Genomic DNA, 14,904 nt, shown 5'->3' with positions numbered 1-14,904 from the left:
CCAGTCCAGAGAGGTCCTCAGTGCACCCGCTCCCAGTTCAAGTATCTGGAATGTGTCCACCGCTCAGTGACTCTGCAGTAAAAGCAGCAGGAGCATGGACCTCAGGGAATCGGCAAAACCAACTGGTTGAAAGTTAACGTTAATCTCATTTTTGGATACCTTTGTATTAATTTTAGTCAAGATTGAAAGCAGCCTTTTCTCTATGAAATGCCATTTTCCTGGTGGGAAGGATACATCGTTTAGACCATGTGGAAATGGTCCAATTAAAACTGAAATGTAGACACCCACGTGCTGCCAAAGGACCTTACACAAAATTTCCATCAGCAAAGCTTCACAAAAAGATGGAAAAAGGGAAAAAAAAAAAGACTTTTGGACAAGACAACAAGTGCAACATGGGTTTATTGTCAAACTGGTTATTAAGACATGAACTTGATTAATGCCATATCAAATCTTAAACTCCGCTGTAGTAAAGTGCAGATTCAAATCAAGTTGCCCTGGGAGTCCTCATACATTTTCTATGTCTGGTTTTCAACTGTCAGGTTAAATAGACTGCAATATGAAATCCTATGAATTATGAAAAGCCCTTTTTTTCAACCCACACATCTAAAGCTAATGTGCAAACAAGATAATTCACAAAGCTTTACTAAACATGTCCTCCCACTCATTTGTGTCTTAAGTTCTCATACAATTGGACGACCGTTGTACAAATGAGCAGAACTATCCAAGCTCTAGTCTAGTTTGGTGTCTAGGAGTTGTCATGAAAGGTTTACTGCAGTGATTGGTTGGTCGATATGCTGCTGCTGCACATGCACAGTGGGCCAATGTTGGTAACCTACCCAGACTTTTCTTTTTGATCAAGATTATTAAAACAACAATGGCATTTAAAGGTCGGCCATGTATGAACGTTAAGAGGTCACTTCTGTGTACAAGCCTGCACACTCCAGCGGTTGTAGACAGTTTGGCCGCGTGGTTTCTAGTGGCAGTCATGTGCATTATGGAATCTCCATGAGTGCCACTTCACCAAACCTCCTGTCCTCAAAAATTTGTGTAAGCTCAAAAACACTCTGCATACAAGAGACATATCATGTGGCACTCACAATCACTCTTTCACACATACAGACATACACAATCCAATTCATTCACCCTTGCAACAATCAGTTCAATGGTTTTGTACCCCCCTCCTTCTTTGAGTGAAGGACGGGGATACTGAAGGAAACGGCAGCAATGAGGTAAACACAAAAATTCATGAGAGATATTGCACAGACAAGTGCCGGCACAGAATACAACAGTCTCTCTTTCCAACAGCCTAGCCTGTGCATAGGAAGAATAAAGCACTTATGGTGTTTACACACATTTAACCCTTCTCATAAAGCTTTGTTATACACTGAAGTGGGAACGACAAATGAGTCTAGAATCCACAGCACTTGGCAGATTTCCAGATTTGCATGACAATAACTAAATGTATTGTAAAAGTACAAAAAAAATTAACCCAATGATGACTGAGGAAGGGTCCATGACTGTTGGCAACAGTGATGGGACAAACTAAAAAAAACCAAAAAAAAAAAACCTGAAGTCCCAGCATATGTAGAAACGCCTCAATCCTTGCTTTGAGAGGAGAGAAACAGGCAAAGTTGAGGCTGGGTTGGAGCCAGCATGGAGAAAAATCTCTCAAGTTTCATTCAATAAATAGCATCGTGGAATATGCAAAAAAAAAAAAAAATCCATGTTTTCTAAAGCAAAAATACGTAAACCCTTTTCTCAGTTCATCCACAAATACAACTGTGTTTGTCCATGTTGCAAACCACTCCAAATGCATCCCCAGAGATCGGGCTGGGACCAGTCAGAGCTCTGGCTCCGTGAAATAGCAAACAGAGGAAGAAAATGTTCATTCATTCCTCCATTTACTCCAATCATTTTTCAGAACATCCTGGTTGAATAAGGACATTTTTGTGCACAAGACTCATCAAGTTCATACTCTCCAAATAGTTTAAATTTGCAAACCTAACCCACAAAATTTTGTCTTTCAACTCCTCAAACACCTCGTGGGTCAGGTGTTGAATCATAATGCTTCTCCAGTCTGTCCAGTCCACTCAATGTAATCACAACCCCTTCTCTTTTCATCCATCCATTCCCCTCTACTACTTCACGATCATTATCTGTGGAGCAAGACAAAGGCCTCTAGTTTCTCAGGGATGTTTCCCCGGTAGTCGAGGCCGTGCTTGACGATAGCCCTGGCGGCTAGGCACTGCAGCGTTGTGTGGTTTATGGGCTGGATGACATTCCTGGCCAGCTCCTTCTCGTCCAGGAGGTCGCAGGCCGTTTGTTGGAAGGCGTTGGTGCTGTCAAAGTGAGTCCCGCAGGAAATCAGCAGGTTCATGATGTCAGGGTGACCATTGGTTGCAGCTATGTGGAGGGGGCTGGAGGGGGGGATTGATAATAGATGCTTAGAGTACACAGCATATGTCATTATAGACAGGTCTGGTCTGACATTTTCATTATAGCATGCATCCTTCCTTTTCATTTCCCTTCTCAGTATACAGCCAGCAGAAATACAATGATTCTTCAACTACTTTCTACTATTATCATTTATGATAAATGCAAGTAAAAACTAAAAAACCCAAAAAGTGAATGGAACAGAGCAGGTGAAACATGAACAGCATGAAAAAATATCAACAGACCTGTTGTCATCTTCATCTCGGCAGTTAACATCTGCTCCACACTCAAGAAGAATGGAAGCGACTATGAGGGAGGGGAACTTGCAGACGGGATAGCGACCCACACAGGTGGTGTTGCGGTCGACTGCCAGGTGTAGTGGACTGTAGCCGTTCTTGCCACACGGCTGGAGCTTCAGGAATCTGAGGATGTGGAACGATGTCAACTTATTAGTCACGAAATAGCAACAAGGTGACAATGAACCACAAACATCATGGTAACAGCATTGCGCGAATATGAGACAATTTGCTGACTGACAGTGACGACTTCATGTTTGGTTTAACTATGACACAGATTATATGAGACAGTCATCTTTATGTACATGATTCATTGACAAATTCACAAAAAGCCTGTGGTAGACATGAAATTGTTTAGTTCAACTGACACCCTCTTTTTTTTTTTTGAGAGGACTGTAAATGTGAGCCCCCAGCTTGTACAAATTCACATTTCCAAAGCCAAAACCAGGTAGGGGATGACAAGACTATTTTCAAAAACTCAAAAATCACTGTCACAATACATTTTCTCCATCATCACAACTTCCATACCTTGTACTGCACACATGCACACTTTCATAGATAGATGGTCTTCATGAACATTTAAATATTACTGGAGGTCATGTTCAATACATTTTTCTCACTAAAGACAAATTGTTGCCAATATAAGTACTTTACACAGTAACACACCTATAGATGGTTTCCTTCTTGAAGTGGTCCTGCTCTGCAGTACATGGCACCTTCTCTAAAAGGCAAATGAGGTGCAGGATGATTGACAGGGCCTTGCTGAGCTGGGCAGGGTCAGGAGGCATCGGTCCATTTTGTTTGACCGCCCGCTCAATCTCCAATACGCTCTTGGACAGGATCCCCATCAAGTCCTCAAATGACACCGATGTCCCCAGGAGCCCCTTGGCCCTATCTTGTAGCATGAAGGAGAAAAGCTCAGCAAACGACAGCAGGCTAGAGGCCGTCATAGGGCTGAGGGGGTCCAGGTTGCTCTGTTGCATGTCGAGTGCATACTTCCACAGATTGATGCAGCGCTCAAAGTTCCCAGAGTCAGCATAAACAGCACCTCGGTAACGGATGTAGTAAGATGTGTCTGGATGTTGTGGGCCGAGGATTCTCTCACGGATGAGCAAAGCCTGCATGCGCATCTCATCTGGGTCAGATATCAGCCCATCCAGCTCTTCTCCATTTGTTACCTTGGAACAAGATTTAAAGGAGACGTTTGAAATTTCCCATGCACATGCAATGAAGTCAAGCCAACAAAACATACATATGAATTGAGACTGCTGCAGTAAGTTTTTTTCTGTTTTGTTAGTGCCTGAAAACCATTTTTGCAAAGTAAGCAGGGCCTTAAACGCCCAGTTTTCTTTGTTCTATCCCATCACAGCAAATGCACAATTTTGCAGCCTGTCTCTCCAATACTAAAGAGTGCAACTTTCAAGGTTTATCGCACAGTGAATTTAAATGCAGTCACCTTGCTAAAGTCTGTACTTTCTTCACCAAAATCTGACTAACTCAGCAATAATAAAACCTATTTCAAGAGCATTAAAATGCAGTATGGAACCACTTCAGGATGGTGCTAGATGAAAAGACAAACTCACCTCCCTGGCATAGTCGTATGCCATGATCAGCTGCTTGGGTTCCGGTTTATGGACAATGTTGTTACTGTCCGTGTACCTGAGGTCCATGGCTCTCTTCCAGTATTTTAAAGCTCCAAGCAGATCTCTCTTCTTGTCCACAAACGTGGCTCCCAAGAGCTCAAGGGCATCGATGCGTTCCATGTGGCTTGTCTGCAGAGGAAAGAACGTAATTTTCAATTTTCCAAGTTAAATATTCTATAGATTCTAAACAACATAGCCATAGCTGACATGCATCTACGGAGACAAACTCATTTGTAAGTGACAGTAAGCCTGACCTGCTGGTGCGTTGTCAGGTAGTCTACTATGTTAGTGTGGCCTGTGACGCTGGCAGAAAGAAGGGGTGTCATGCCGTAGCCATCCTGCTCCATGGAAGCTCCATACTGAAGCAACATTCGCATGATCTCTAGACTTCCTGACTCTGCACAGTCATGAAGTGCTGTGTTGCCTGTGAACAGAGAGAACACACATCTTATCACCAAGGGTACAGATTGTCAATTACATTTCATGAAAACACAGGGACAGTGTCACCACCCAGATGCTTAGCAGGGGTTGTACGTATATAATCAAGGAAAGTGTATTTGTACAATCTTTCTTTAATATAATTTGATAAAAAATTTACTTTGTTAACAAGTTGATTCTTGACAATTTTTGACAACCTTTGTGTAACCAGCATAAACAAACAGAGAACATGTAAAGAAAAGAAAGAGAAATTTAATTGACATTTGTATATCTATGCTTCCAGAGTAAGTTGTTTGTTGTTTTTTTTAAAGATGTACTGGCTGATGTGCAGAGTTTCAAAAAAATAACCCAAGTTTTTTTAACTGGTTTTAAATATAGCTGTAGACAGAGTAACACGAAAGCTGCAAGTGCAACTATTTACCCTGCATACTGCTCTTTCACTCTGAACATATTCAAAATATAGATCAGCTGATACCAGGATTATTGTGGATGCTGCCACTGAGCCACTTGTCTGTTGCGCTCATTTCCACCCAATCTTTAGCCTTTCAGGTGAGATGCATCATGGTCACAGTGTGGCCTTGTAATTCCCAACACCACTCTCATTCATACAGAAATCACAGGTCAGGCCGTCTTTAGCTCTAGCATATCTTCTTGAGTAAGCCTGGTGAGGAGAAGCTTTCCAGCTCAGCTCCTGCAAAAAAGGGGCCATGTAGTGCAAAAAAAGATTGACAATCATTTCTAAATTGAAAAATCTGTTTCCTCCCCACACAGTCCGTGACTCGTTTGATTTTCCCTTGATGGGTGTGTCACATAGGTGAAACCAGGCATGGCTTCACTTATGAAACCTTGCCAGGTGCCACGTTGATTTAAGACAATGTAGTATTTTTTAGCAGCTATCAAAATATAAAAAGGAGTGCATTTTGAGTTGAAACATGTATTCATGTTCTGATAATTCCTGACTGAGAACGCATAAAATGCCAATTTCAGGTTCATACTTCCACTCTGTGCTGATGATGAATGCAATCCTTGTCTGAGTGGAAAGACTGAAGGGATATTTTTTCAGTGAGCCCAAATTCACTATTACCATGTTTACTAAGAACTGAAACTGTCTGAATATGGGTAGTTTTTTTTTTTTTTTTTTTTTAATTTAAATACAGCACTTCTAAATATAACCCCAAATGCTAGATTTGTGTAACAGGGTTCCTTTCACAGTGTGTATACATGTTTCCCACTGATATATTTTCAGTGTTAAAGCAACAAGACTGTGCATCCAGACAAAGCACTGTGAGTTACACTTAAGTATGTAGTGTAACAACAAATAGCTGATGAACATGTGGAATTGTAAAGTGTGTTGTATCATTTGTAAAATGAATACAAACGTCTACAGATAAAATACTTTGACCAACTTGAAAGAAAGGTTTGCATGACAAGGATAGGCAAGACAAGCTTGGCCCTCAGTCCTTGGAAGCCAGGGTTAATTATCAACAAAAACACTGTCCTCCTTTACCTGTCGATCTTTTTAATGCAACGCTTTTGTGTAATGCTGCTTCGCCTTCGCTTGCTTCTAACCTGACCACTCACTGTACACGGAGGCTAATCCATATTCAAGCAGACAAGACCAAACAGGGTTAGTCAGGGATTAACCATTATTTATACTCTTCGATTTCTGCCAAAACTAACACCGGTCAGATTCCTTTTTATCATCCAAGCCAACTGTTGGGGCAGAAATTTCTGGGGGCAGTAGTGCTGCAGCTTTTCCACTAGTTAATTAAAGACAAACATTTTTTTCTGTAATGTTAACCCATCTTGCCATTGATGTTATGGCTCTGGACAGCTAAATGCTTTCAAATTGATGATGTGATGTGATTGTGATTACACAGTCCAGGTTTTAATATTTTTCAAATATTAAATACCATTTGCTTCAAAAGGAATATACTGTCCCATGGTGGGTTTTTTTTTTTTTTTGGGGGGGGGGGGGGGGGGGGGGGGGGGGCTGTAAGGGTTTTATGAGGTGTAAGAAATGTGTTTACTTTTGTTTATCTGGATGATACCTCCACTAAGAACTAAAAACGATAATCCAGGAATTTAAAAATCCTTCCCAGGGATTACTCTGAATACTCATTATGGGCCTCCAAAACAGAATACAGAATTTAGGCTACTTTAAGCTCAAGAGAGGAGGGCACCTCAAAAATAGGTGTTGTACTGAAGGAATTTAATAAAGTGACAAGTGTTGGTTCATCTAGGGAGGCAGACAGCTGGCCCCAGCTTTTTTAAGATGTTCACTCAGCTGTGATTGTGGGGTCCAGACTTGTTTGCCTTCCTCCATCAAAACAATGTCCATTGTTTCTGGAAATTTGCCACTTCATGTCTAATATTACACACCTTGTCCTTCCTGTTGGTTCAGCTGTTATGAGAAAAGCAATATTAAAAAAAGAAAGAAAAAAAAGGGCTGGAAAGAGCTTTCCCTCTAAAATCATCACATGAGATGCCGTCAAGATTGATTGCAGGCACAAGCATTGGTTTGTGCACAAGAGAGCACCTGTCTCCTGCTCCTCTACTGGTCAAGAAAACCAGGTATCTGGACTTTATTGTGGATGTTGATGAATGAATTCTGCCAAAGGTGGGTTCATCAAGTGAGACAAGGATGAGCTACAACAGCACAGCCCTGACCAATGGAAGTGCAGGAGGTGAGCATGTAAATGTGTCCAAACCCAATACAAATGCATACTTGCATGTTGTTGACAGAGTCCCGCATGAGGATTAACACAAAAGCCACATATATAGCTATATTTTCACAGCATGATAAACTGGAACACACTGAGCCATGAAAAGTGGCCTTTTTTTTTTTTTTTAAATCCACTGTAACAAACATGAAACATACAAATGTTCCATCTACAGTGGTCAACTAATTGATACAGAAAACTATTAAATCGCAAGATATCACTTTGATACGCATCAGAGCTATTCTGTGGTCAGTCACATCATAGTAGACAATACCCTAAACAAAACAGATGGACACTGCTTCATGGTGGGGGGGGGGATGTCATCTTTCAGACACACCCACAGACGTGTCCAGGCTGACATAGTCATCTTCATAGCTTTCCATTGCGAAACCAGAAGTTCACGTTCTTCTGTTGAGTCATCTCAGGTGGAAATATGCAAAGGGTTGAATTATCATTTGGTTAAAGCCAAGTGTGCATTTAGATTTCTATATATGTATATATAATCATTTCTGATGTATGAGGGCATCAGAGGGTATTTAGGTGTTTACAATATAATCCTCATTTATTCTTTGATTCCCCCCCCCCCCCCCCCCCCCCCAAAAAAAAAAGACTTACTATGAGATCTATAAAAAAAACCTTTATGATCTATCCATCTATCATTTCTCTCTCAACACTGCTGAGTTACTGTGGATAGGGAATTCTAATCATGTTAAACGCTGAAAAGTACAACTACAACAAATACAGTTTATCTTATCTCCTGGTCAGAGATCATGTGGATAAAGGACGACACTGGGTGTTATTTGGTTGCAGCTGATTGTGTAGCTGAGTGTGTTACCGACTCACCTTTTACACTTTTCCTGTTAACATCTGCCACCTTTCTCCAGCAGGTAACTGCGCTATCTCCTTGTGTCCCGTACTGTAGCAGGAATCATAAGAACACGTGTGGCATGTCTGTTGGCCACCTCCAGGTCAGCCTTTGTGCTCGCACCAGGTATTTCACAATGTCCAGGTGGCCGTCAAAGCAGGCCGCCTCAAGGGTGTTGAGTTGGTCAGGCGTTGTGCGTGTTGACAGAAGCACCGTGGCCCAACAGGGACTGGACCACCTTCAGGTGACCCCGCCTGCCGTGAGGCGGCCCAGAGAGGGGGCGCTCCCTCGATGGTCTCTCCGTCAAAGTTCACCGACCCACCGACTCAACAGGAGCGCTACAGCACTCCAGCAGATACTCTACAAGTCCAGGTGGCCGTAACGGAGCGCCATCAGGAGCGGCGTGGCCCCATTTGTCTTTTGCCATCAACTTGGTCACCTCGGTCCATCTTTGTTCTCCAACAGTTTCTGAGAGAAGCCGGGCTTACCGTCCCTGGCTGCGTTAAATACTGCCGTCTTTAGATCCATTTCTAAGAATTCGTTTTCCCTGATAAATAAAAAGGCAACGATGTCCGTGGACATGAGTGAGCGATAACTCGAGCTGTAAACGTTGCTGTGGACAGATGGAGCCTCGGACCCTTTGTTTACAAGCTCCGACTTTCTAAGCTAACGGTTAGCGTTTTGCGTTAGGAGCCCACTGGCAATTCGCGTCTTTTCTTGACTTAGCTTTCAAAACTAGCATCACCATTTATTTAACTCCATTTACTGGCATACCAGTTACTTAACTTATGAATAACTCGGGCGTTTGAGCGACCCTTGCGTCCCAGTAAGACATTTGTGCGCCGAGCTAGCAAGGGGGCTAGTCAACTCCTTGCATCAATTCAGCCTAAACCGACTGCTCCGCTTAGCTACAACTTAACCACCTCTATTGAACTGTTCAACCAATACTCATTCACTGACATTTCTTCCCTCCCAAGAAGCTCTCCTACCATTACATCTTGCTACCCTGCGCTTGTCCATTTGTCTCCACAACATAGCTCCTTGAGACGTTATTTATATTCGCTTTCCCGAGGCCGAAACGTAGAAATCCACCCCCACCCGTTTACGCCGTCTGCTGCCGCTTAGCTTAGCGCTGGAAAACGACGTTCGGTCTCTCGTTCTTGTGCGGATATCGCGATATCCAGGCGGTTTTCCTTTTACCACACACGCGAGAACAAACGACAGACGTTACACCCCGCCCCCGAAAAAACAGCCGAATAACAGATCGTCCCATCGTAGCCACATCAGCGAGCTGGCAACGACAAAATCTCTGGCGAAGGAAGGTAAAAAGGGAGCGGCTATCCACACCACGGCCTCGGACCGGATGATCACGACTCAGTTTCTTGTCAAATCGCAAGCGCAAACGCATCTTTTTTTCTCGACTACAGCTAATGATTGACGTATGAAAGACAAATCACAGAGCTGGTAGACTGTATACGTAGCCAATTAAAGAACAACAAAATCACATAGAGGGTCCCCCTCACAGCGCCTGGGACTTTCTTTATTGGAAAAATTACCTTACCATGAAAGAGGACTAATGTCAAACAAAAGCTTAGAATGTTGCCTCTGTATCTTCGGGTTGAAGATATTGTGACGTAATGTATAAGCTACAAAGATGACCTCTGTTATGGCCTTGATTTATATCCACTCCCTACAGGTAAAAGGATGAAAAGCATGACCAAACGATTCATCCAGTAATTCTCATTTACTCAATGAAAAACTAGTGTTTATTAATAATGGATTTAAATAAAATGCATACGCGCAACATTTTAACAGAAGGTTTATTCAATGCACTCCTTGTAAAGTTCCAGAATGCCTCCAAAGCTGAATTTGTGTCCAAAAATGACTCCCCCCAACAAAAAAAGTACAAACCTACGGGAAAGCCAACACTGCACCACCTACAAGAAAACTGAACATATAAACAGGAGAAAGCATAACAAGGGAGCAAAGCAAACACAGAAACAATAAATGACAACACAAAACTGAAAATAGTTGACGTGAAATAAGATAATAAATGGTGTTTATTGTTTTAATCAGTTAACCACAGATCTCTGGAATCAGTACTTCTGCCATGTTAACACAGATAACAGAGTTAACTACTAAAGACAAAAAGTGTTACATTTTTGGTAATCTTTTCAGTGGATTTAGGTGTAAGAAAATTCGCACATCACAACAGTAGTGCTTTCTTGTCTCTTCCCAGTGACGGTGTCATTCACATTCGATTGATGTGTTAGATACTGTAAAAATACTAAAAGAGTGAACTTTAGTACATGGCTTCATTAAACTCACCTGTTTCAGACCATTCCTGTGGTAAAGAGCTAAATCAAGAATAGTGAGATCAGAATTGTAAGGCTTCCCTGCAGGCTTAAATTGTTTAATGAAAATCCTTTAAAAATGTGCATTGTTCCAATTTTTCTTTAAGACTGCTAATTGAATCAGCATATGATAAATTGACAAATAATAGTTTAAAAAGTAAGAGCCAGTCATTGCAGATAAGACATTACATTTACTTATGTCTAAATCTTTTTCCTGTTTTCTGTTGAAATGTAGTAGCTGGTCAGGGGAATGGTAATTTTTTCAAATTACAGACTACAACTTCAAAGTTACTAGAATTATTTATATTTTCCGCAAAAAACCAACATGAATTTTTACAACAAGTGCCTGTATAAAAGCCAAAGGAACATATCAGCAAACAAGATAAATAAAGTTTGTTGCACTTTAAAAGCAAAGGCAGCACTAGATAGCAGGCGGACAGTGAAAGACAAGGTTTTATATATAAGTTGGTGCACACCACAAAATGTGTCATTTCAAACACAAGAATAATATTAGGGTCCTCCCCCACACAAACTTAGTCACCTACCTGTAATTGTTACCATTTCAGCGATAATTCACCTAGGTGTGCGTCAAAACCTGAAAGCATTAACGTTACCTTTGTGTAAAAATTTTTTTTTGAAAACTGCAGTCAATAAAGGAAGACATCAGTCATCAACGCAATAAATGCAAGCTTTTTGTTTCAACTGCTTCAACTAATGTTAAATTAAAGGATGACTTCCTCTCTGCTACCAAATACTCCCTGAATAACTCATCCTAAATGACAGCTGATAAAAGCAACCCACAATACAACTAGTCTTTCCCACTAAAATACCATTGACAGTTAATTACAAAGAAAAAAAAGCAGATGTTGTTTCATAACCAAATCCATCTTTACCTTGCCAGTTGTTTTTTTTGTGACAATGGGCTCTGCAGATAAGGAAAGAAAATCGGATACCATGCTTCATTATGAGTTACATTTACAGCTTTAGCAGCACTTCCACTCCCTTGGTTATTCAGTGCAACCCAATTGGGGCCAGAAAAATGCATCAGATCTTGGAGAGAGGTATGCGCGATGATGGGCCCGAGGACACAATTAAAATAAGAACACATTTAGATAATTATTTCAAATATTTCAAAAGTACATAGGCGTTTGCTTAACTATTACCAGTGCTTGCAAGCCTCAAACACAGATAGTTCCAAGCAACCACATCAAGGCCTTTCTTCAGGTTTTTTCTTTAACCCCCCCAAAAACATTTTATACACCACAACCTTTTTCCCAAGACTCGAGTTGATTAAATTTATAAGAACAGCAAGTGCCTGAATGGGGATGACCTGTCAGATTGTATGACGTGGGGCAGTTTGAATATGATCGAATTTCAGATCTTTTGCACTTGCTGTTCTAAACAAGCTCTCATACCACAAGCCATAAATAATAAGAAAGCGATATGAATCAGATTCTAGAGCTCAGAGACGTGTTAGTGATCCGATCACTGTTGTAGTGAGTTTTCATTGTCGAGAAAAAAGCTTCCTCAGCAGGACCACTTGGCTAATGCTGACACCAGAAGGATACAGGCTTCTCCCAATGGACCAGAACGCACACGCGTTGTTTTGAGGTCCTCTGCCCAGACTGCGTCCCTGAGCATCAGGCAGCGGGAAATGTGTCGTGTAGTCGATGCAGGATTTCAGGGCCTCATGGAATGGACACACAGCTGATTCATCGGAAATGGTAAATAAAAATAATAAAAAATAAATATAAAAAAAAAAGGAAGTACAAGACCAATGTAAAATATTTAGACTGTGGCTAGAAATTATGACTATAATTATGACGATACTAACAATAAGACAGTTTTAAAGAATCACTTTGATTCAATAAATTAGAGGGCACATGGGGAGCAAAAGACACTCCCATGTTAAAAATCTCCAGACATTGTATAGCAACTAGCAATGTAAATTTAAGTGTGGGAAACTCAAGTGCTCTAATTATTTAAGCCGTCAAAGTTGCGCGGAGCTAAGCAAGGGTCAACAAAACAACATGAAACAGAACACGGAATGCCAAAGATATGAGTTGTCCTGCCTGCAAATCGAGCCCTGTAGTTTCTCCCGTTAAGTAAAATAAAACAAAATTAGGCGCTTCTGTCAGTATTACATAAGTGTTACATATTTCCTCCCTCAAACACAAACATGCAAACCACATATAGAATGCATGCTACACACAAACTACCTGGACGTGTGAGAGCAGTGACTCTGTTCTTCATTGGGGAAGAGGGAAGGATCATCACGCCTGGAAGCTCCAAAATAAACCGTCTTGTGCTGAAAGTGGAGAATCATACTGAAGCAGAACTTGTAGGTGCCATTCTTGATGCTGTGAAGGTAAAGCTGTCATATTGCTTCTTCATCTCCTTGTATTGAGTGATTTCCATCTGGGTCTCCAAACGACAGTCCACATCATAATGGCCACCGGTCACGACCTGGGAAACCATAATAGAAAGAAACCATTTATTCAAGTGACACAATGACACTAATTTTTACAATTATACACTCTGTCAAAGCAGTAACAGACCAATCAAGAGGGGGAACAATATGGACAACCTGGTGTCTGACTACTACATCCAAAGGTGCTGAAATGCTAAAATGTCAAAATTGGATCATATCATCACAGAATCATGGTCTTGAGTATGTCATTCACCAAACTGTGATAGATTTTTTGCTACATACAATTAATCATGAAAACTGTGATAAATATATGAATATAATGATGTCACAATGCAATCTTGATGAAGAACGATAAACAATAAAATTAATAATGAATCTCATTCAGCTGATAGGGGAAAGACAACCACAGCGGCCTGGCTGTCTGCCTAGTATCTAGATTCAATTAGGCAAAATCTAATGAGAAAGCTCTAATGGTTCACCAGGTTTTTAATATTGCCTTGAAAAATTATTTGTTTGGCACCATCAGCTCATTACAGAAAATAAAAAAACTGGGGGAAACTGTAAACTGTGCTGTAAGAACACTGGCAGGCCTATGCGAAGCAGTTATTCTTTACAGAAACAATCGAACTCAATAAAAACAGCACTTTGCACTGCAACTGCACGCTCACAGCATTTATATGGAACAATATTTGTTAAATCATATAGTTTAGGTTATGATAAAATATAAACTACAACTTACTTAGTCCGGCCAGCAGTTCAGATTTAGATTATGTTGCCCATAGAGAGAAATTTTACCAACCAGCCGTTTATACATTGAGCCTTAAGCATTGTAGGTTATAGTAGTAGTAATAATATGTACCCATGCACTTATAATGCAGTTACATCTCATAATATAATCAGTAGGAAAAAACGTAACCAAACCTCGGTGTGGTGTGGTAAAGGATATATAGCTATTTCTAAGCATTCGGGTGTTAATCTTTTGAAGGCTGATATTGTTTAAACCAAGACAAAGCTTGGACTCAATTCAACACTTTGAAAATGACCACTTTGACGATTCACTACAGGCTAAAAAAAGCACCACGCACCCTGAAACTCCAGTGTGCCCTTAGTGCCGATGGATGATGTCCTCGTAGAAAACCACTGCTTGGCGTGTCTGGCAGCTCGAAAGTTAGCATCGGAGCCAGCAACCCAACCCACAGAGCAGCTGGCCACAAGCACTGCAGCATAGCACCCGAGGACTCCGACATCTTAAAGACTGAGAGCCAACACTTCCAAGAGTAAAAACGTGAGCCCGACCTGCCGAAATAAACACGCAGGCAGACATGACAATCTGAAATGAAGACCAGGGTGGTTAAAAGACAAAAAATGGTTTGACAAGAAACCCGGACATTAGATAATGAGCGCCAGAAGTGTTACTTAGAAGCCTAACGTAGCTAGCTCGCTACTCTTTCTATTTTAAGAGACAAAGAGCACTTGGGATTTGGCACATTTTCGTTATAGCTAGTGTATTTCGTATGTTATGGTGCGCATTGGATGTGTCATACAAGTTAAAGTAAATCAAACATTAACCATATCTTAATTCATTTATTTTGTCTCAGTCAGCATTAGCTACTCACCTCAAAACGTTCACCGCGGAGTGCGACTAATTTATATGTAACGTGATTAAGAACGTGACACGACATTGGCGTTCATCTCCCCTCCTACCCTCCAGCCTTCCCGAC

At 41.1% G+C, this 14,904-nt stretch overlaps 1 protein-coding gene across 1 annotated transcript in view; it reads right to left on the bottom strand.

Annotated features, from left to right (window-relative positions):
* Window positions 1-381: 381 nt before the first annotated feature.
* Window positions 382-14,904, bottom strand: part of fem1c (fem-1 homolog C) — a 16,279-nt gene continuing 1,756 nt past the window's right edge. The window contains exons 2-6 of the mRNA XM_022757679.1: window positions 4,627-4,796; window positions 4,313-4,501; window positions 3,396-3,907; window positions 2,679-2,855; window positions 382-2,417 (exon numbers count right to left, since the gene is read on the bottom strand). Of these exons, the coding sequence (XP_022613400.1) occupies window positions 2,153-2,417; window positions 2,679-2,855; window positions 3,396-3,907; window positions 4,313-4,501; window positions 4,627-4,796 (1,313 nt within the window). The 3' untranslated portion in view covers window positions 382-2,152. The remainder of the gene's footprint in view (window positions 2,418-2,678; window positions 2,856-3,395; window positions 3,908-4,312; window positions 4,502-4,626; window positions 4,797-14,904) is intronic.

The sequence above is a fragment of the Seriola dumerili genome, unplaced genomic scaffold (assembly GCF_002260705.1).
Source record: "Seriola dumerili isolate Sdu_G_001 unplaced genomic scaffold, Sdu_1.0 BDQW01000290.1, whole genome shotgun sequence".
Lineage (NCBI taxonomy): Eukaryota > Metazoa > Chordata > Actinopteri > Carangiformes > Carangidae > Seriola > Seriola dumerili.
This window is presented reverse-complemented; position numbering and strand designations above follow the sequence as displayed.